The sequence below is a fragment of the Eleutherodactylus coqui genome, chromosome 1, assembly GCF_035609145.1.
Source record: "Eleutherodactylus coqui strain aEleCoq1 chromosome 1, aEleCoq1.hap1, whole genome shotgun sequence".
Lineage (NCBI taxonomy): Eukaryota > Metazoa > Chordata > Amphibia > Anura > Eleutherodactylidae > Eleutherodactylus > Eleutherodactylus coqui.
The window spans coordinates 476,666,936-476,687,626 of record NC_089837.1 but is presented as its reverse complement, the minus strand read 5'-3'; the positions used below and the strand labels follow the sequence as shown (position 1 = coordinate 476,687,626).

Sequence of the window (20,691 nt, the reverse complement as noted above, 5' to 3'; positions counted from 1 at the left end):
TAACTCCATTCTTCCTTGCAGCCAAAGATGTTAAAAATTATTGTTGACCTTGTATTTAAACTTATTTTTCAATTGCAGTGAAAGACGTGAAAAATCGATGGCGTTCTGTCCGCGATCGTTTTAAGAAACACGAGAAGGACTGTGAGAAAAGTGGCTCTTCCCCATCAAAGAAAAAATGTCCACACTGCGACGAACTGGCGTTCCTAAGAAGCGAAAGACAATTGCGTACGTAAGGTTAATTCTTCGTACCCCTGCCTCATTGGTAGCGTGACTGTAATGTATTGTTGTCCTCCTCTAAATATTTCTTGTTTTGTCTTACACAGATCCAGCGGTAACATGCAGCCGTCGCAACCCGCGAACCTAGAGCCTTCGCTAAAAGCGTGCAAGCAGGCCTCACAAGTGTCCGCTGATGCTGAACTTCGAGAAGGTACCCCAACCTTGGACGACAGCCGACTTAGCACGCCTGATTTGGACCCCATTTCTGTTACCCCAGAAGTGGCGGGTCAAACAGCGTCGCGCAGCAGCAGTACTGGTAGCTCAGTTCCGAGCGGTCCAGTCGTAGCGTCGCAAAAAAAAAAATCAGCCAGATGCTGCCGAAGAAGCGCTGGCAATGTTGCGCCGCGCTGACACCGAGGATCAGTGGGATACGATGGGTGCAGCAGTGGCGGCACGCATTCGTGAATTATCCTCTGAGCGTTAGTGGGCAATTGCTCCCGTTATTTATGCTGTTCTAGAGGTCTTTGCGTCTCCACAGCCTATCGCCGACTCATGCGACGTCATAAAGGCAATGAAAAATGCGGCCTTTGCTGTCCAGCCGTCCACACGAACATTGTTTCCACCCCAATCTTGCCCTGACCATCCGGAAAGGGTTTCTAGGACACCTGGCTTTCCCATCCAGTATGTCTCCCACGATAGTGGCTTCACGGACACCATGACGGCCAGTTCCCCCTCACAAACATCGTTCATGTCATTGATGAACAGCCCTTTGACTCAAACAGCACAACACGCTACCTCAGTATTGTATTCACCACCAGGCAGTTCGCAAACAGGAAGTGGTGAAGGCACGTTCAGGAGTTATACGAGATTGCAGTGACCCCACAGTCATAGGGGGATCACTGCAATGTCGTGTAAGTGATACATGCAGTTTACGTCTTATCAACAGCTTCAAGTGTCTGGGACACTGTATGGGATTGCCGGGTGTCCCAGAAACTTTTCTGAATGGTCATGAGAAAGATTGTTGAAAAACTTGTTCTGGGGGCCTCAACCGGTGCTCCCTGCTCTACTACTACATGCAAAAATGCTACACATTCCTTTCCTTCCGTTCCATAACTTTGGTTGGTTCACAGTGGGTTTGTTTTTAATGAAACTAAACGGGAAGGAATTTATTGGGTCTGTAAATTACGCCCTCTGGGTGCCTTATTTACTACATATTCTCTGCCTCCTAACATGATGGCTGTCCTCCAAGGTTGGGGTAAGATTCTTCTCAAGTTCCATGACATCCCGTTTTTTTTTTTTGTCTTTGTACATTGTATTACATATTGAAATAAATGTTGGGATTTCCCCCTGAGATAGTGCAGTTATGTGATGGGTTAGTCTGTGTACCAAAAGTGTAATCATTTTTGTACCTTCATTTGTGGTTCGAATACTTGCATATTTCTGCGCCTATCTCAAAGAACCAAATTTGCCAATAAACATTAAGATAAATACTACTCAGGAAAGTTTTTTGTAAACAACATTTTTATTGCAATTTACCAGTTTGAAATGTGTGAAAACCGTTGTAGTAGCACAGTATTCTGAAAAAAAAAATTTGGGGGGGGTAAAATACATTGCATTCTGCAGTGAACTCTATATTGTAGATGGTCCACTAATAAACAAATTTAATTTTAAAATCTGGTCTTCTGTGTTCTTCTGGAGTTGGTCGCCGGGGGATCAAGCTGCAGTTAGGGCTGTACACCACCGGCACAGGAGTACTGCCATGGCACGGTGCCTTCGGGACTAAGGAAGTAGTCAGTGAAGTGTTCCCATACCTGCAAAGCGGTAGCAGCCGGGCGACCAGCACCCCAGTTGATGGCCGTGTCAAAGGCAGGTTCGAGTTCTTCAACATCTACCTTGGGGCGATATTCCCGGAGATAGTTGTGAAGAACACAACATGCCTTGACAAGGTCATCAACTGTGGTAGGGTCTACCATCAGGGTAGTCCCTAGAACTCTCCACTGACTAACCATAATCCCAAAGGCACACTCAACCACTCGACGTGCCCGGCTCAGCCTATAATTAAAAATCCTTTTCTGGGCATTCAGTCCTCTTCGTGGGTATGGACGCAGCAGGTTTGGCATTAAAGGGAAAGCCTCATCCGATACCATCACAAAGGGGACTGGATGTGTGGTTCCCGGCAACGGTTGTGGGGCTGGGAGCGTGACGCCATCTCGGAGAATTTGCATCCCAATCTGTGATGTTCGCAGCACCCGAGAATCTCCAGTACTACCATAGGCGCCGACGTCGATGCAAACAAATTTGCAATGTGCATCAGCCACCGCCATCAGGACAACCGGGAAATATTTTTTGTAGTTGTAAAACTTGGAGCCTGAGTGCGCTGGCTGAAGCACACGGACATGTTTGCCATCAACCGCGCCTAGGCAGTATGGAAATTTGGCAACAGTTTGAAAGCCTGCTGCGACACGGTGCCAAGTCTCCTCGGTTGGTGAAGGCATCACGATGGGCTGCAACTTCTGCCAGATGGCGCTGCATGTGCGCCTCACAATTTCAGTGATGGTTGATTTACCAACCCGAAATTGGAGATGCAGGGATGCATAGCTCTCTCCTGTGGCCAGAAAGCTGAAAAGGAAGAAGAGAAAAAGGCAAAAAAATTTGTACAATCCCAAGAGCCAAATTATTACATCACATAAATAACCACAGTATTTACTTACTGCACACTACAAGCAGTTTTGGACAATGGAAAAATGTGGCCGAATTTAGTGGCACACAAATACTATCTGCATTCCATCACAAGGAAGCATTTGGGCAGTTGGATAAACAGTTGACAATATCTCTATTTTTCCTCAGCCATTCTCCCCATCGTCATATTTGTTGTAGATGGGGAGAGAGAATTAGGAAAAAAATTTACCTGCACCCTTCGGGTGCTCTCTGATGCGGTGGGGGTAGGTGCTAACTTGTTGGGGTTTTTTTGCATTCTCCCTCCTGCCTCCCGGCTCTGAGATCGTGTGGCCGCAGTGGTCTGTTGGCAGCCAGCGGCCACATGATCAACGTGACAGGCGGCAGAAGAGAGAATGCTTAAGACACCAACATGGTAAACAGCTAGCCACCACGCTGCAGCATCGTGGCTACACGTTCATGAGACCGCGGGGAAAGAGCTAACACCAGCGGCCACATGACTGCAATCCAGAATCCACATGCATTACATTGCGCAATTTGGGAGCTTGGTAATGTATTCAGGAGAAGACAGGAAGGCTTACCATTTAGGCCTTCTCATCGGGCGTCTTGGATGAGGATCAGTGCCGGAGTGCAGATGCACCCGATGTGTCAGACGATTGGGTACAGACGCACTCCTGCACGGCAGTGTGCGGTCTTTCCAGACATTGTAGCCTCGGAGGGAAGTCATGACGTCGGGACCCACATACATTTGGGTATCAAGCAACTATGCATGCCCGAATCTTCCGCAACAGGATTTGCCACTGACTTTCCACACATTGGCGCTTGCATAGCATTGCAGACAAAAGTACGCAGTCCAATGCTGACGTCCGTGCTTTGTCTGCGCAAAATCGCGATAGGCTAACAAGCAAAGGAAGGTCCCAATTCTGTATGGGGCTCCCAGAGCCCCGCAGTGAACCGTTTCTTACCCTACGACAACCAATTCTCGCTGCGGGAGCTGACTCGTGCACCAGAAGAGTACTCCAAGGACTCATCCGGATGCACATGAACGAGTCAGAACTGCCAACGACAGTGAGTCAGTGGAGCACTCTGCAGGGGCTCAGATTCCGTCCCGCTGCGAGAATGATCCGCGCAGGCCATCATGGCTGACATGCTATGTCAGTTTACAACGGCGGAATTCCTGTGGAAACTTCCGACATGGAATTTCCACCAGTCTGCAGGCGGAATCAATCTAAAACAGCACTTAATTGTTAAAAAAAGAAAAGGTTACATACCGAAGGGTGATGAGCAGCCTTTCCTCTGCAGTGATCGCTTTGCGCATCTGGGTGTCTTAATATGTCAGGTCCCGGCGCACCAGCTCCAGAAGACGCTCGGAGGCCTCCATCGGCAGACGACATAACTGAACGAACTTCTCCAGATGACTGGAGAGCGAGAGAGCAAGAGAGCGAGAGCGAGAGAGAGAAAGAAAGAGAGAGCGAGAGAAAGAAAGAAAGAGAGGGAGCGAGGGAGAGGGGAGGGAGATATTTAATAACAATACTGTTTGTGCAGCGGCGAACTTACTTTCGTGCCATACTAGCCGTACTTTTTCAAATCCTGGAAAAGACTTGCAAAGTCCCCCTTTCGCTTAGCAGGGGATGGACCAAATAGCGGCGGCGGGATGCACGTTCGGTCTGCAAGAAGAAAATTGCAACAAGAGATTAGGCCACAATCGCACATAAGCGCACAGTACCACACCAAAAATTTGGAACTGCTATCTCAAGTTAAGCCAGTGAAACACACATTATCAGATCGCATATAGCTCACCTTTTTGGATTTATCAGCCTGCATGAGTACTACAAGTAATAGCAATTGTCGCCTATAAGCTTTACGCAGCCGTAGTCTACGTTCACTTTCCATGTTGAAACTGCAAAAGAGAATCTGCCACGTCCTGTAAGCACGAAAACTAAGCTATGGTGCTTATCGGTCACGGAACAAGGGGTCTGGGGTGTGCTTTTTTGCCACAGGGTATTTCCTCTTCCTTTCCTGTTGTGGCCAGGGACAATGACATCACAGGAAACAGTTTTTTTAGTCAAAATCTGCAACAAGAAATCAGCCAGAAAATACGCGACAATCATGTTAATTCCGCAGCGGTTTTTACCGCAGCACTTTTCCTGCGGATTGGGCTGCGGTAAAAACGTTGGAAAATACGTGTAAAAAAACGCATCACAGTTAAGGCACTAAGTGCGGATTTGCCGCAGATACGGCTAGGTTGCAGCGAATCCGCAACGGTAAAACCACAAGACTTTCGCAGAAAATAAGCCCTGTGTGAACCCAGCCTAAAGCTATACCCCTCCCAGTTCTGCTGCAGCTGTGACTTATAAGAGCACACAGCCCTCTGTGCTCTTAGTCAGAAGTGAACGTGTGCCGGACAGGATCTCCTATAGAATCGTCCTATATAGAGGTGAGCTTTATGTAGCAATGCCTAAGGTTCATGTGTCTATACTAATGTAACAGACAGATACTGTATGTATTGAGATCATGTAAAAATATACACAGATGGTGATGATACGTATATTGATTTCAATGGGTTCATTCTCACAATATTTAAGTATAGGCCTGCTTTTTCACTTCCTCCTTTAACTTTTAGTATCCGCTTTTCAAGATCTTCCCGACTTTCTGGCACCAAGTTTTTATCATCTGCAGATCTGAGATTGTTGAGGTTTCTTCCACCGATCTGGATTCTGATGTTGGATTCATCTAACTTGCATTGCCTCTGCATAAAAATTGAACAATGCATGGGATAAGGTCTCCTGTCCACAAGTGTATGCGTAAAATGCTGTGTGTAATTAGCTGTGTATCCCTGCGTTTTTGTTTTTTTTTTTTTATTATTTTTTTTATCCCCGCGTATGATCGCGTATGTGGGTTGTGCGTGTGGTGTGTGATTTATTTTTTTATTTTTTGTTCATGCATGCATATGGCTGGGTATGTACTCTGCATGCACCGCGTTTTAACATGCACTCAAAAAAAGGCAACAATTTCTTATTTTTTATCACTTCATTGTATGTATGCTAGCAACATGTGTTTCACAGGCATGCGTAAGCAATGCTTTGGAATTGAGTATTTAAACGCACCTGTAGAGATCAATAGGGCTGCACGCACGTAATACAAGGTAAAATAGAGCATGCTTTGGATGCAACCTTAGCTTGCACCTTTCCCGATTCTGAACCATCTCATGTTACCGCTGGAGTTCCTGCCCGTAGCCCTTTTGGTTTGCATATAACGACTGTGTGAGTCCTGGGATCCCATTTGTCTTATGTGTGGTCCCAGTATATCTCAGTACTTTAACCCCCTCCTGCCCCATGGGGGGGACGGGGACGGCCAATCTGCTGCTGTAAGTCCGGCTGAAACCACGGCTGCGGCCGCCGCAGCTGCGGTTTCAAAAGATGCAGCATGTCTGTTTACTTCTACTTTTTTGTTTACTTTCGTCGTGGCCGCACTCTCCTCTATGGGAGCGCCGGCCGCAACCGAAAAGCGAGCGGCCGGGCCGCTTCAAAGCCGCTGCGGCTTTTTCCGCGGCGATTCTCCTGGCGGAAATCTCGCGGTTTTCGCTGCAGCCAAACTGCGGGATTTCCGGCGGGAATACGCCCCGTGTGAACCCAGCCTTAGAGATCTGTTTCCACATTCTTCAGTTATAACCTTGTTCACACATTGCAGTTTTGCTGCAGATTTTGGTGCAGATTTCACCCTTTCAATTGAATTCAAATAAAGACATGAAATCTGCTGCAGATCTGCACCAAAATCCGTTAGCATCTCAGCAAAGTAGCAATGTGTAACTTGTCATATCACACGAGAAAAAAACCTTATAGCTGTTACAAAGTGAAGAAGGCAACACTAATCAGAGCAAGGGGAGAGTCAGAGGAACAGCCGGCTTTATCTCACTGGACCCTGAGTTGTTTTTCTCATGCTATATACTGCGATCTGAGTTCTACAGAGGTAAGGCCCTTTGGAAACTGTCTTTAGAATGTTAGAAGTGATTGTTTTTAGATAATCTGTTTTAGACTAAAATATTTTCTGATGTCTACTAACTAGAGATGAGCGAACGTACTCATCCGAGCTTGATATTCGTTCGAGTATTAGCGTGTTCGGGATGCTCGTTACTCGTAACGAGTACCACGCGATGTTCGGGTTACTTTCACTTTCATCTCTGAGACGTTAGCGCGCTTTTCTGGCCAATTGAAAGACAGGGAAGGCATTACAACTTCCCCCTGCGACGTTCAAGCCCTATACCACCCCCCTGCAGTGAGTGGCTGGGGAGATCAGGTGTCACCCGAGTATAAAAATCGGCCCCTCCCGCGGCTCACCACAGATGCGTTCTGACAGAGATCAGGGACAGTGCTATCGTGTTGGAGCTGCTGTAGGGAGAGTGTTAGGAGTTAGTGTAGGCTTCAAGAACCCCAACGGTCCTTCTTAGGGCCACATCTAACCGTGTGGAGGCTGCTTTTTGCAGTGTTGCACTTTTTTTTTTTGGGGTATATCGGCCGTGCAGAGCATTGCGCCGTGCAGTAATACTCCAGGGACAGAAGTGCTTAGGCAGGGACAGAAGACATATTATTGATTGAATATAGGCAGTGGGCCTTTGCTAAAAAATTTGGGGCAAAAAATCAATTTGGCCTGCCTGTCACATTGCTCAGTGTTCTGGGTCTGTCTGTGCTGGGTGTAGTAGTTCTACAAAATCATACGCAGCCAGCTAAGTGTTACAGCAGGCTTGCGCAAAATTATTTCCTGGCGTTCCGTAAGCGAAGTCAGCCTCCAACCACAGGCCAATCAGTGGCACATTTAATTACAGCGTTCTGTTTCTGCACTACTGGTAATACACCATGCTGAGGGGTAGGGGTAGGCCTAGAGGACGCGGAGGCCCAAGTCAGGGTGTGGGCACAGGCCGAGCCACTGCGGTGGCCAGGGGTAGAGGCAGGGCCAGACCGAATAATCCACCAACTGTTTCCCAAAGCGCCCCCTCGCGCCATGCCACCCTGCAGAGGTCAAGGTGCTCTACGGTGTGGCAGTTTTTCACAGAGATGCCTGACGACCAATGAACAGTGGTGTGCAACCTTTGTCGCGCCAAGATCAGCTGGGGAGGCACCACCACCAGTATGCGCAGGCATATGATGGCCAAGCACCCCACAAGGTGGGACGATGCCCGTTCACCGCCTCCGGTTTGCACCACTGCCTCTCCCCCTGTGCCCCAACCTGCCACTGAGATCCAACCCCGCTCTGAGGACACAGGCACTACCGTCTCCTGGCCTGCACCCTCACCTCTGCTGTCCTCGGCCCCATCCAGCAATGTCTCTCAGCGCAGCGTCCAGACGTCGCTAGCGCCACTGCTTGAGTGCAAGCGCAAGTACGCCGCCACGCACCCGCACGCTCAAGCGTTAAACGTTCACATTGCCAAATTGATCAGCCTGGAGATGCTGCCGTATAGGGTTGTGGAAACAGAGGCTTTCAAAAGCATGATGGCGGCGGCGGCCCCGCGCTACTTGGTTCCCAGTCGCCACTACTTCTGGATAGTCGCCATCTTATGGATATTCTTTGTTTTCCTTAAGTCAGGCTTATTTAATGTCTATATCCTGTAACATTATAGCGCTCTAGAAAGATGTCTAGTCTGCTCTTTAACCCTCTATCTATTTTTTTTTTTTTTTTTGCCTTCACTACATCCTTAGACAGAGTTCACAGTCTCGCTGCTCTTACAGTAAAGAACCCCCTTCTGTGGGTTTTGGTGATGAAACCTGCTTTCTTCTAGACGTAGAGGATACCCTCTTTTTACCGTCGCAGTTAAAGGAGATGTCTCGAGGAAGCAGTCAATTTTTTTTTTTGCCCAGTCCCCCCTATTAAACACACATTACTAAGCCCCCCTGTAAATGACATTTCTAGCTGGTTCGTACTTACCGTTCCAGCGTTTCAGCAACTTATATAAGTTTCCTCAAAATGGCCGCCGGCTCTTTCCCCGTCGCTCGCTGCAGCCCGACGTGCGCGCTCCCGAGACGCCGCCAGCTGTGTCTCCATGGCAACCGGACGCATCGCAGCCGCCGACCAGACGCCCACCGCCAGGCAGCAGGTAAGCGGCGCTAGCCCCCGGCTCCCCAGCGCTAGACCCTCAGCCCAGGTGAAGGCCCCGGAGCCCAGCGCTAGGTTCCGGAGCCCAGCGCTAGTTCCCCCGGCCTAGCGGCAGCCCCCCCCGGCCTAGCGACAGCCCGGCGCAGCGGCAGCCCCCCCCGGCCTAGCGCTAGTTCCCGAATCGCAGCGACAGCCCCCCCGGCCTAGCGACAGCCCCCCCATCGCAGCGACAGCCCCCCCCGGCCTAGCGCTAGTTCCCCCATCGCAGCGACAGCCCCCCCGGCCTAGCGACAGCCCCCCCGGCGCAGCCCGGCGCAGCGACAGCCCCCCCCGGCGCAGCGACAGCAGCCCGGCGCAGCGGCAGCCCCCCCCGGCGCAGCCCGGCGCAGCGGCAGTCCCCCCCGACCCATCACTTACCTGGGAGGCTTCTCGGGGCTGCTGGGCTGGGCTGGTCTTCTCCGCTGGGCAGCTCCAGTTTCTGCACCTTCCTCTAACAGAGGATGGTGCAGAATGGCCGCTCCAGCGCGCTCCCGAGCAGTGACAGCTCGTCTGCGCATGCGCAGAAGAGCTGTAGCGGGGAGCACACTGAAGCGGCTCGTGCTGAATGGAGAAGACCGGACTGCGCAAGCGCGTCTAAAAAAGCAAGCTGCCGGCGAATTTAGACGGAACCATGGAGACGAGGACGCTAGCAACGGAGCAGGTAAGTGGAATAACTTCTGTATGGCTCATATTTAATGCACAATGTACATTACAAAGTGCATTAATATGGCCATACGGAAGTGTATAACCCCACTTGGTTTCGCGAGACCACCCCTTTAAGTCTACAGTCAACTGCTACCCCCAGGTCTTTTTCCATATCACTTTTCCCTAGCAGTACCCCATCTAGTGTATATTGGTGGCATCTGTTTTCTCCTGCCCATGTGCATAACCTTACATTTGAACTTCATTTGCCATTTTTCTACCCAAGCCCCCAGCTTAGCTAGATCCATTTGCAGCTGTACATTGACCTTCTTTATATTAATTACCTTGTATAATTTTGTATCGTCTGCAATTAAATATTACTATCTGGTCGTTGATAAATATATTGAACAGAATGGGACCTAATACTGAACCCCATTGGCACCCCACTAGCAGCCGTGACCCAATCAGAGTACAGACCATTGATTACCACCCTCTGCTTTCTATCTTGGAGCCAGTTCTTTTTTTTGTCTCCTCAATAGACTCTCCCAGGTCCAGCCTAGAACTTATTCATTGTAGAAGCTGATCAAATTGGTCTGACATGATCGACCCCTAATGAACCCATGCTGATGAGGAGTTATGCTGCTGTTTTAACTGAGGTATTCCAGGATGGCGTCTTTCAGAAACCCCTCGACTATTTTGCCAATTATTGAAGTGAGACTTACCGGCCTGTAGTTACCAGGTTCTCGTCTTGAACACATTGGCAGTATACTAATCCAGTGGTACAACCCCAGTGTCAATAGTGTCCCTAAATATTAGCTACAATTTCCTTGCATATGCCATAACCTTCCAAAATAGGAATAAACCTATAGGTGTCATCTAAAAAGCAGTAAAAGTCATTACATTTATATAAAAGTCATTAATTACTTTTTATCCTGCTTTTCATTCCTATAGAAACTGATCACCATGTGGCTCCTTCTCGTTGTTCTCTTGGGTCTGGTCTTCCTCTACCGACGATACAGATATAGTCAGATACTGGACAATCTCACCGACAAATATGTCTTCATTACTGGATGTGATACAGGATTTGGAAATCTGCTGGCAAAACAGCTGGACAAGCGTGGAATGAAGGTTCTTGCGGCTTGTCTGACCGATCGTGGAGCAGACACACTAAAGAAGGAGACCTCCAGCAGACTACAGACAGTACTGCTAGATGTCAGCAGCAGTCAGAGTGTCAGCGCTGCCGCAGACTGGGTCAAAGATATTGTTCGTGATAAAGGTGAGCTACATAAATGGAGAATATGTTTTTACATTTCATAAGGAATAACCTATTTATATCCTTTAAACGAGCATCAGAAAAGTGATATTTGGAAACGTAAAGGCTTGCCATGAATATCGGGAGTATTTGCATGTGTAGTATGCAGTGAATACAACCCATTTCAACCTCTTAGTTGTACAGCTGAAAAAAGATAAGACTTGCCCTATCTTTCTCGCACATACTTAATACTACGTGCAGGAAAGAGAGGGCAGGACCTACCGTATCTTTCCATACTTTTTTTCCAAAATCCTGCAGTATGCCGCGAAGCTTGGCAAGCTAACGGAGGGGAAGTAATTCAGGCGCAGTTACGCTCTGTACCGGTTGGGCTACAATCAAACATGGGTACAGATTTTGACTCTGTTTCTTTTGCCAAAATGTTGTGGTATTTGCTGCAGAATTGCTGCGTGCTCCCCTGCGTGCCAGCAAATGCTTGTGTGAGAGCAGCCTTAGGGGGAGCAACTAGAAGGTGTGAAGAGACTTATAAAGCCATCCATGCTCCTCTGGGAAATATGCATAGCTCGCAGAGGAGCATGGATGTCCTGTTACGTCTCCTCACACCTTCTAGCTGCTCTTCCTAAGGGAAAAATGTATCCTTCCTGACCCACAGCTGCTACTAAAACACTTAGGGACATTTCACATGGGACAGAATGTTTCACAACACCGTTCTGGAATATGTTCTCCTGTGGAATATTCAGACACAGAATCCACGCTGCTAACATGCAGATTTCGATGCAGAATCCTGCTGGCAACTCCACATCAAGATCTGCAGTTATACATAGGCATAGTTTGCAACGCTGTTGTGGAATATTCCATCCCATGAAAGGTCCCTCATACTGTCATGTTGCTTAACTCCAATATATTATGATGTATATGTCGACTTTATTTAGATATTTACGTAGTAATGCAATAAACATAAACAAGAGACTTTATTTGTTGCAGTACTCTTCTTTACTGTGTGTGAATTATTTTACAGGACTCTGGGGTCTGGTCAATAATGCGGGCATTGGTCTCCCAGTCGCAAAAAACGAATGGCTGACTAAAGATGACTTTGCCAACGTTCTAAATGTGAATCTTCTAGGAGTTATTGATGTTACACTCAAAATGCTGCCCATGATTCGCAGAGCTCGGGGTCGTGTTGTCAACGTTGCAAGTATTGCTGGAAGAATAACTATCTGTGGTGGAGGATATTGCATATCGAAATACGGGGTGGAGTCCTTTTCAGACAGTCTCCGGTAAGCAGAACTTTATTATGGACTACATCATACTATAGCGACTGTCCAGTTTCAGAACAAAACACTCTCCTGGGACTGGAGGGTGGAGAAGTACTTTATTTATTTTTTTCTCTTCATGTCCCCTATCTTCCGCTGTTTAATTTCTTGGTGGGCAAGATGGCCAGTGCTATTTTCTATCTAGTAGACACTGAACTGTTCTGTGATTAGCCAGTGCTAATCGTGGGAGCAGCTCTGACCATCACAAAGCAGCTACAGAACATTGGTAGTCCTAACACTACCGATGCACTATGCAGGCTCTGGTAGTCTAAGAATGGCCACCGCTGAGATGAATTGCCCCTTCAAGGCCTATACATTGCAGAATTATCTGGAGGTAGATAGTCTTCCATCTTCATACTATGGCACATGTCTGTCCAGCTTCTGTTGTAGAAATCGCCACTTCCCGTGGTAACCTGTTACATGCATTGATCACCCCCACTGTCAAAATGTTTTTTCTAATATCTAATCCGTGTCTCCTCCCTTTCAGTTTCATCCCATTGCTTTTAGTCTTTCCTTGTACAAATGAGAATAGTATAGATCCCTCTGCACTGTGACAGCCCTTCAGATATTTGTAGATCGCTATTAAGTCTCTTCTTAGATTCTTTTTTGAAAGCTAAACATTCCCAGATCTCTTACCCTTTTCTCATAGGACATGATTTGCAGACCGCTCACCATCTTGGTAATTCTTCACTGAGCTTCTTCTAGTTTGTCTGTCTTTTTAAATTGGGGTGCCCAGAACTGGACACAGTATTCCAGATGAGGTCTGACTAAGGAAGAGTAGAGGGGGATAATGACCTCACATGATTTAGACTCTATGCTTCTCTTAATACATCCCAGAATTGTGTTAGCTTGTTTTGTTGCTGCATCACACCGTTGACTCATGTTCAGTCTATGATCTCTTAGTATACAAAATTCTTTTTTCACATGTGCTGCTGGTTAGCTCATTCATTTTTCTTGCATTTCTCTTTGTTAAATACCATTCTGTTAGTCGCTGCCCACTGTTCATGTATGTCCAGCGCTTTCTCTTTTTTTTTTCCAATGTTAACTAACCCCCCCCCCCCCAGCTTTGTGTTGTCGGCAAACTTAAGCAGTTTCCCCTCAATTCTCTTCTCTAGATCATTTATAAAAATATTAAACCACACCAGGCCCAGGACAGAGCTTTGTGGTACCCAAAATGACCAAATATGGGATTGACAAGGCAATTGTTAGGTGAATTCAGAACTGGCTGAGTGATCGTACTCAGAGTGGTCATAAATGGGTGCACATTCAAGTGGAAGAATGTATTAAGTGGGGTACCATAAGACTCTGTCCTAGGCCCAGTGCTGTTCAACATTTTCATAAATGATCTGGAGCAGGGAATTGATGGGAAACTGATCAAATTTTCTGATGACACAAAGCTAGGAGGGATAACTAACACTTGGGAAGAGATAGTCTACAAAAAGATCTAGAAAAGCTTGAACAGTGGTCAGCGACTAACAGAATGGTATTTAACAAAGAGAAGTGCAAAGTCCTACATCTGGGCAAGAAAAATGAAAAAAGCACACACAGAATGGGAGGAATTACGTTAAGGCCACTTTCACACACACTGCTTTGTATTGCGATTAGCGTGCCATCCGAGTGCCACACTAACCGCGGTACAACCTCCCATTGATTATAATAGGGCTTCTCAAGCCTGCACTCATTTTCGAGCACTGACTGTTCTTTTTTTCAGCGTTTTTGCATTTGTTGACGCAATCCATCGCCCATCACAATGCTGGTGTGTGTGTTAAAACGTGCTGTCAAACGCCATGACATTGTTTTAAAAACGCAGCTTAAAATCACGCTGAAATGCCACGGTCCTGAGCTGTGTTTAACTGAACGCATGTGTGGGAGTAACCTAAGCAGCAGCAGATATGAAAAAGACTTGGGTATATTAACTGCTTAAGGACATGGCACCCTTTTTTTTTTTTTTTCCCATTTTCGTTTTTTTTCCCTCCCCTATTAAAAAAATTGTAACTCCTTTATTTATCCATCGACGTCGCTGTATGAGGGCTTGTTTTTTGCGGGATGAGTTGTATTTTACAGTGGTACTTTTTATTGTACCATATAATGTACTGAAAAATGTTTTAAAAAATTCTAAGTTGAGTAAAATTTAAAAACAAAATGACATTCCAACATCTTTCGGTGCATCTTGTTTCTTCGGCGCACAAACTACAACAAAAATGACATGATAATTTTATTCTATGGTCAGTACGATTGCTACGATACCAAACTATTTATTTATTTTTTTTTTTGGTACTATTATTTTTTTTCAAAGACTTTAAATTTTTTAATTGAGCAGGGGGTTGGAGCGATGACCCTGGAGGTCCCTTCCAACTCTGCCATTCTACGATTCTAGAATGTTGCTTCATTTAAGTACTTCTATATCTTACAGGTATGAACTCAGCAGATTCGGTGTGAATGTCTGTATCATAGAGCCCGGCTACTTCAAAACATTAATATGTAATCCAGAATCAATCCTAGGAAAATTACGTAACATTTGGGAGAACCTCTCAGAAGAAATCCGTACTGCTTATGGCCAGCAATATTTTGAAAACCGTAAGTTCCCATTAAAACAAACACTGTACATAGAAATAAACGATGAAGGCAAACGAGATAATATGGCACATTGTCAAGATGTTTTGCATGTACTTGTAACAAAGTGATTAGGCTGGCCACATGCAGACTGTAGGAAAGTCTGATCCAGCACTATTTCTTAATTCTGGTGTCCTATTTTGAAATAACAATAGCATACCTATATAGGAAGGCATGGATGTGCAACATGGTGGTATGGGCTCTTGGGGACCCTGGAACATGAATTTCAATTTTAGGTTTTACTCTCTTACAGGGGCCACAACATAACTGCAAAGTTGAAGAGTTCTGCATCTCTCGAAGTGACTTTTTACAAGGGACAACTGATGGGCGCAGATGCGCCTGACAGTCGTTCCAGTGATGATCGCTCCTGTGCAGAGGCCATAACTTGAAGCTCCTGGGCCCCGATGCAAATTCTGTAACAGGGCCCCCAACTATAATGGTTTATTTATAGTACTGGACTCCCTTTATGGAGAAGAGAGGCCTTATGGGCCCCCTAAGGCTCCTGGGCCCGGGTGCAACCGCATCCCCTGCATTCCCTATAGTTACACCCCTGCTCCTGTGCTTTTACATAGGAGCAATCATCCCTCAGTGAATGGAGGCAGAGAGGGCTGGGGATTCTGCCTGCCTGCCTGCCTCCATTCATAGAAAACTGGCAATTGTTCATAGGTGAACGACTGCCTGTTTACACGGGCTGATCATTTTTTTTTTCTGCAAATGGGCCCCAAGTTCCGTGGGACTACTCAGATGAGTAAAATCAGGAAAGCGTACTCAAAGTGGCCTCCTTCTTCTACGATAGTGGTAGATGATTTAGGAAGTCACCCGCCGTCATCCACAGGAGATTGAAGTACAGATCTGTGTTGAGTGTCCCTAGAATGAACACAGGTCCAACAACTGCTCCATGTATGTATGGTAGCAGAAGGAGGCCACTTTGAGTACGCTTTCCCTACTTCAGTCATGGCAGCGGTCCCATGGGTCCTTTTTTAGGGGCATGGAAGGCAGATTTCTGCTTCTCATATGCTATTAGATTTTATTCTCTCTTACAAGGGCCCAACACAAAGTTGAAATTCATGTTTCGGGGCCCACAGAAACCTGTGCGTCATAACTTTGTAGTGCATCCATCCTACCTATTCAAGTACGCTGTTATTTCAATATAAGACACCCGTATTGACATATAGCGCCGTCTGTTTCACACCCTGTGTACATATGAAAATTGATTTAACCTGCTGATTGTAGAGAAGATGACGATCTCATGTGTGGCCTCCTCCGTAGTGTCCGCTGGTGAGAAGAGAGAATCAGGTGTGTTCCGACAGCCTGATAACCACTTTTTTTCCGGCTCCCATTGGCAAGTTGAGTATTTGTGCTCATGGGGAAGTCAAGAAAGATAGTCAGTTTGAAAATCGGAAGAGTACTTTGATTTCTAAGCAAGAAAATGGTAACCAAAGGCAGCACTCCTGGGGTAAAGAAGTATATAGGTGTTCAAATCAAAATAAAGGTGACTTACCTGGCATGCACAGGCCACCCACAGTGGGGCAGTCCGTCACGCCTGAAGTCCCTTGGGCAATTAGATTGGTGGTAGGTTATTCAATCAACTTCACCTGGTCACACAGACATCCCAAGGAAGAAAGCATCAATGGGACTCTGTTTATCTGCATTTCTACTTCCAAAATCCACATCAATGACCTGGATTATTGAGATTGATTGAGAGTAAGGGATATTCACTTACTTTACAGGGAAGTCTCAGATGAGAACAACCCCTAATCCTGGTTAGCAGTCGTAAGGATCCAACAAAGTGATTTTTACAAAAATATGGACTTGCCAGTCCTAACACATAAAAAAAAGAACAAAAAGAATTGGTTGAAAGTCCATGTTGCCCAGCGACAGCCCCAAAACATCACTGCTCTTGAGGAGATCTGCATGGAGTAATGGGCCAACATACCAGCAGCAGTGTGTGCTAACCTTGTGAGGACTTACAAAAAACGTTTGACCTCTGTCATTGCCAATAAAGGATATATAACAAAGTATTGAGATGAACTTTTGTTATTGACCAAATACTTATTTTCCACCATAATTTGCAAATTTGTTAAAAATCAGACAATGTGTTTTTTTTTGGATGCGTTTTCTCATGTTGTCTCTCATAGTTGAGGTCTACGATGTCAATTACAGGCCTCTCATCTTTTTAAGTGGGAGAACTTGTACAATTGGTATCTGACTAAATACTCCCCCCCCCCCCCCCCCCCCCCCCCACTGTATATATGTTTGAGCAAATTGTCCGTAATTTATGTTTGAGAAAGGCGCTTGCCAGTGCCAAATCGTGGTGGGTGTATATGAATATAATATGGTTAATATAACCATTTAGTTATTGGAGCTTATTCCATTCCATACCCAAATGCGTGGAGCACAGAGATTTTTTTTTTTTTTTTCTTTCATCCAGCATTGGTTACCAGATTATACAGGAAATGGAATAGATTGCAAGTTGTAAAACTTCTTATAACATATCTTCCACATATGTACATACCCCGATTACTGACCTATAACTTTAGGTTGTTCCATAAATTGCCTGAGCAAATTTTCATCTTGTAGAAATAGTAATTTTCATAACAGTGGCAACAAATAACCATTACTACACTATTTCTTCACACAGATTGCAGTAGAACGGCTGAAGGTCTAGCCAAGTGTAACCCGAAGCTTCACCTGGTCACCGACTGTATGGAACATGCCCTGACTGCTGTCTACCCAAAGACCCGCTATTCTGCTGGCTTAGATGCCAAATTATTGTTCATACCTCTTTCATACTGCCCGGCTGTAATAACCGATTTGTTCTTTTCACAAAAATAAAGTTTAAGGGCTCAGAGTGGCATCTCGGTAAGTTAAGAGAGGTTAAAGAGGTTTTTCCAGGCAGCGCCGGCTGTCAGTGCCGGGATATACCGGGGTTGGAGTGGAAGCTACTGCTCTGATTCCTGCGTAGTGTACGGTACTTGTAATTGCAGGTGCCGCTCTTACTGAAATCAATGGGAGCAACTTTTCTAACTCAGACTATATCGGTCCGAGAGAAAAATTGCTTGTGTGAGTTTACTAGAGATGAGCAAGCATACTCGCTAAGGCAAACTACTCGAGCGAGTAGTGCCTTATTCGAGTACCTGCCCGCTCATCTCTAAAGATTTGGCTGTCGATTGGGGGCGAGAAGCGGCGGGGGACAGTGGGGAGGAACAGAGGGCAGCTCTCTCTCTCTCCCTCTCTCCACCATGCGCCCCCCTGCTCACCGCCGCAACTCACCTCTCACCTGCTCCGGCAGCCGAATCTTTAGAGACGAGCGGGGAGATACTCGGCTAAGGCACTACTCGCTCGAGTAGTTTGCCTTAGCAAGTATGCTCGCTCATCTCTAGAGTTTACCTATTCAATTTAATGGGTTCATCTCCCGTGCAAGTTCTGTCCCTCTTGGAATCGGACTGAACTCGTAGGGGGAAAAAAATTGCCCATGTGACTACACCCTAAGGCCGGCTTGGAGAGTATGGAAAAACGTCTGTATTAGGCTGAATGCCCACGGATGAATTATCGCTGCAGGATTCGTGGTCACACCCGCCGCGAAATCCACAGCAATGTCCGTCCATAGACATGCTGTGTTAAATGATTCTCCCTTGCCCACGAGCAGAAATGAACTTCGATTTTCCGCTTGCGGGGGAGAATCACAGCATGTTCTATGTTGTGTGGAAAATCTCACAGACTGCTTCCATTGCAGTCAGTGGAAGCCGTCCGTCCCGCGATACTTCCGCTGTGAGCACTGAAGAAATATCGCGGGAATCCACGTCACAGCCCAGCGCCGGTGTGTCATGCGCTGCACTGCGCTTGCGCGCCGTCTCACCAGCCGAGACACTTGCGGTGCATCCGGGCAGGTGATTATGGTTCTCTGGAGGTCACCAGGTCTGATTCGGCTGTGAGATTTCGCAGTCAGAATCAGACGTGGGCTGTAATGTTACTAATACTGGGCTCTGCCTATACTGCTGCAACTGAAATGTTACTGGGGTCTGTCTATACTGTAACTACAGAAATGTTACTGGGGTCTCCCTAGACTTCTGCAACATAACTGTTAGTGGGGTCAGCTTATACCTTTGCTACAGGAATATTACATGGGGTCTGTGCATAGTATGGGTGCACTACGTTTTCCCATCGCGGTGTTCTATGTATCTGGCCCTAAAAAAAAAAAACTGACTAGGGCATGGAGTGTGGGCCGAAGCCAACCTGTATTTTATCTCACGTTACCGCAGCTATCCGGGGCACTGCATTGGGACAAACAAGAGGAGCGATACAGCGCTAATGAGACGTGCACTGCTACGCTACCATTGGAGTCTGCTCTAGGCCCACGATTGCTGAGGGTTTGTGCAGAGGCCTATGTCCTGGGTGCAGTGAAAGTCCGCTTCCTGCCTACGATTGCTGAAGCTGTTGGCCGAGGCCTATGTACCAGGGAACTGCAACTGCGCCACGTTGGGGCTGTGCAACTTTTTCCTGGCTAATCCAGTCATTGTATCCGGGAAAGAAAACGTAACTTATTTACTTAGCCAGCTTGGCCTTTCTGCAGGCAAGCGTATAATTTTTTCAGCCTACAGTGTGCGTTACAGTACCGCTGTCAGCCTCCAAGTGCAGGCCAATAATCGCCTCATTTTTTACAACGCTCTGTCTGCTTTATTCCAAAATACACCATGCTGAGGGGTATGGGTAGGCCTAGAGGACGTGGCCGAGGACGCGGAGGTCCAAGTGAGGGTGTGGGCACAGGCCGAGTTCCTGATCCAGGTCAATCGCAGCCGGCTGCTGTGAGATTAAGAGAGAGGCAAGTTTCTGGGATCCCCAGCTTTATATCACAATTTCCCCATGACATCATGACAGCATACGCTGGAGGTTGCTCACCTGCTGACCTGAAGGGACAGGAAGAGGCAGAGTATAAAAAGCACCTCCCCTCCACCAACACCAGTGTTTTTCCTGTCCCTTCAGGACAGCAACGGCAGAGCTCCAGCAACGCTGTCCCATGCCGGAGGAGGACTTACCGGCGAAGCGGCGGCGTGGTTTTTCGGGCAGCCCCGGCAAACCCAGTGGGAAGGACCCCATCTGGGAGCTTTCCGGGGACTGCGTGGGCCGGAGTCCAAGTACGGGCTGCCGGCACCACTGCGGCCGTCATTTCGGGCGGCGGCCGCCATCTCCGGTGGGCCGGGGTCCAAGTACGGGCTGCCGGCACCACTGCGGCCGTCATTTCGGCGGCGGCCGCCATCTCCGGGTCCAGGGCCAGCAGGAGCGCTCCAGGGGGCGTGGTTTCGGCGGATACAGCGCGGTGACGTCTGACGCTCCGCAAAGGGGGCGTGGCCTGGCGCGGCCGGCGCCAAATTCAAAAATCTGCTGCCCCTGCATCAGCTGGTGGTGTTTCTCCACGCTAAAGAACGATCCTAAGCACAGGAAGCGTTCCTGCAAGGCGCAAGATGTCGGCCAGGGAGGACCCAGAGACCCTCCAAACTGTAAGTGGTCCGGTGGACCAACCTACACCTGCACTACATACACTTCCCGACTAACAGAGTTTCCCTTGTCTTACAGGACAGGGATACTCAAAAACCGAGGGAGGCTAGACGGAGTAAAAAATGTCCAGTATGTCTAACCAAACTCGACGACTCCTGCACAAAAACGTTATGCGCTACCTGCTCCGCAAAAGTTATGCAGGAGGAAAAAACTTCCCTTATGGCCGAAATTCGGTCAGTCGTCCGAGAAGAAGTGCAGTCCTTTCTCTCGGACATCCAACCTGGGCCTTCCGGGGTTACACGAAGGTCGGTTCCGGCGGTGTCTGAGTCTGACTCCGAC

The 20,691-nt window shown here is 47.3% G+C and overlaps 2 protein-coding genes across 4 annotated transcripts; one reads left to right on the top strand and one right to left on the bottom strand.

The window, feature by feature from the left end:
- Positions 1–1,778: 1,778 nt before the first annotated feature.
- Positions 1,779–4,298, bottom strand: LOC136586520 (uncharacterized). The gene is made up of 2 exons (XM_066584645.1): positions 4,164–4,298; positions 1,779–2,835 (listed from the first exon to the last, which is right to left on the bottom strand). The coding sequence occupies exons 1-2, from the start codon at positions 4,208–4,210 to the stop codon at positions 1,941–1,943; spliced, it is 942 nt and encodes a 313-aa protein (XP_066440742.1). The 5' UTR covers positions 4,211–4,298; the 3' UTR covers positions 1,779–1,940.
- A 932-nt stretch (positions 4,299–5,230) lies between these two features.
- Positions 5,231–17,705, top strand: LOC136586500 (retinol dehydrogenase 16-like). Of its 3 annotated transcripts, none has more exons than XM_066584635.1 (5): positions 5,231–5,329; positions 10,612–10,936; positions 11,949–12,207; positions 14,657–14,820; positions 17,498–17,705. In XM_066584635.1, the coding sequence occupies exons 2-5, from the start codon at positions 10,624–10,626 to the stop codon at positions 17,689–17,691; spliced, it is 930 nt and encodes a 309-aa protein (XP_066440732.1). In that variant the 5' UTR covers positions 5,231–5,329; positions 10,612–10,623; the 3' UTR covers positions 17,692–17,705. The 3 variants fall into 3 exon arrangements, with proteins under 3 accessions (XP_066440732.1, XP_066440717.1, XP_066440725.1); XM_066584620.1 differs by lacking the exon at positions 5,231–5,329 and adding an exon at positions 6,679–6,861; XM_066584628.1 differs by lacking the exon at positions 5,231–5,329 and adding an exon at positions 10,227–10,316.
- The last annotated feature ends 2,986 nt before the right edge of the window (positions 17,706–20,691 follow it).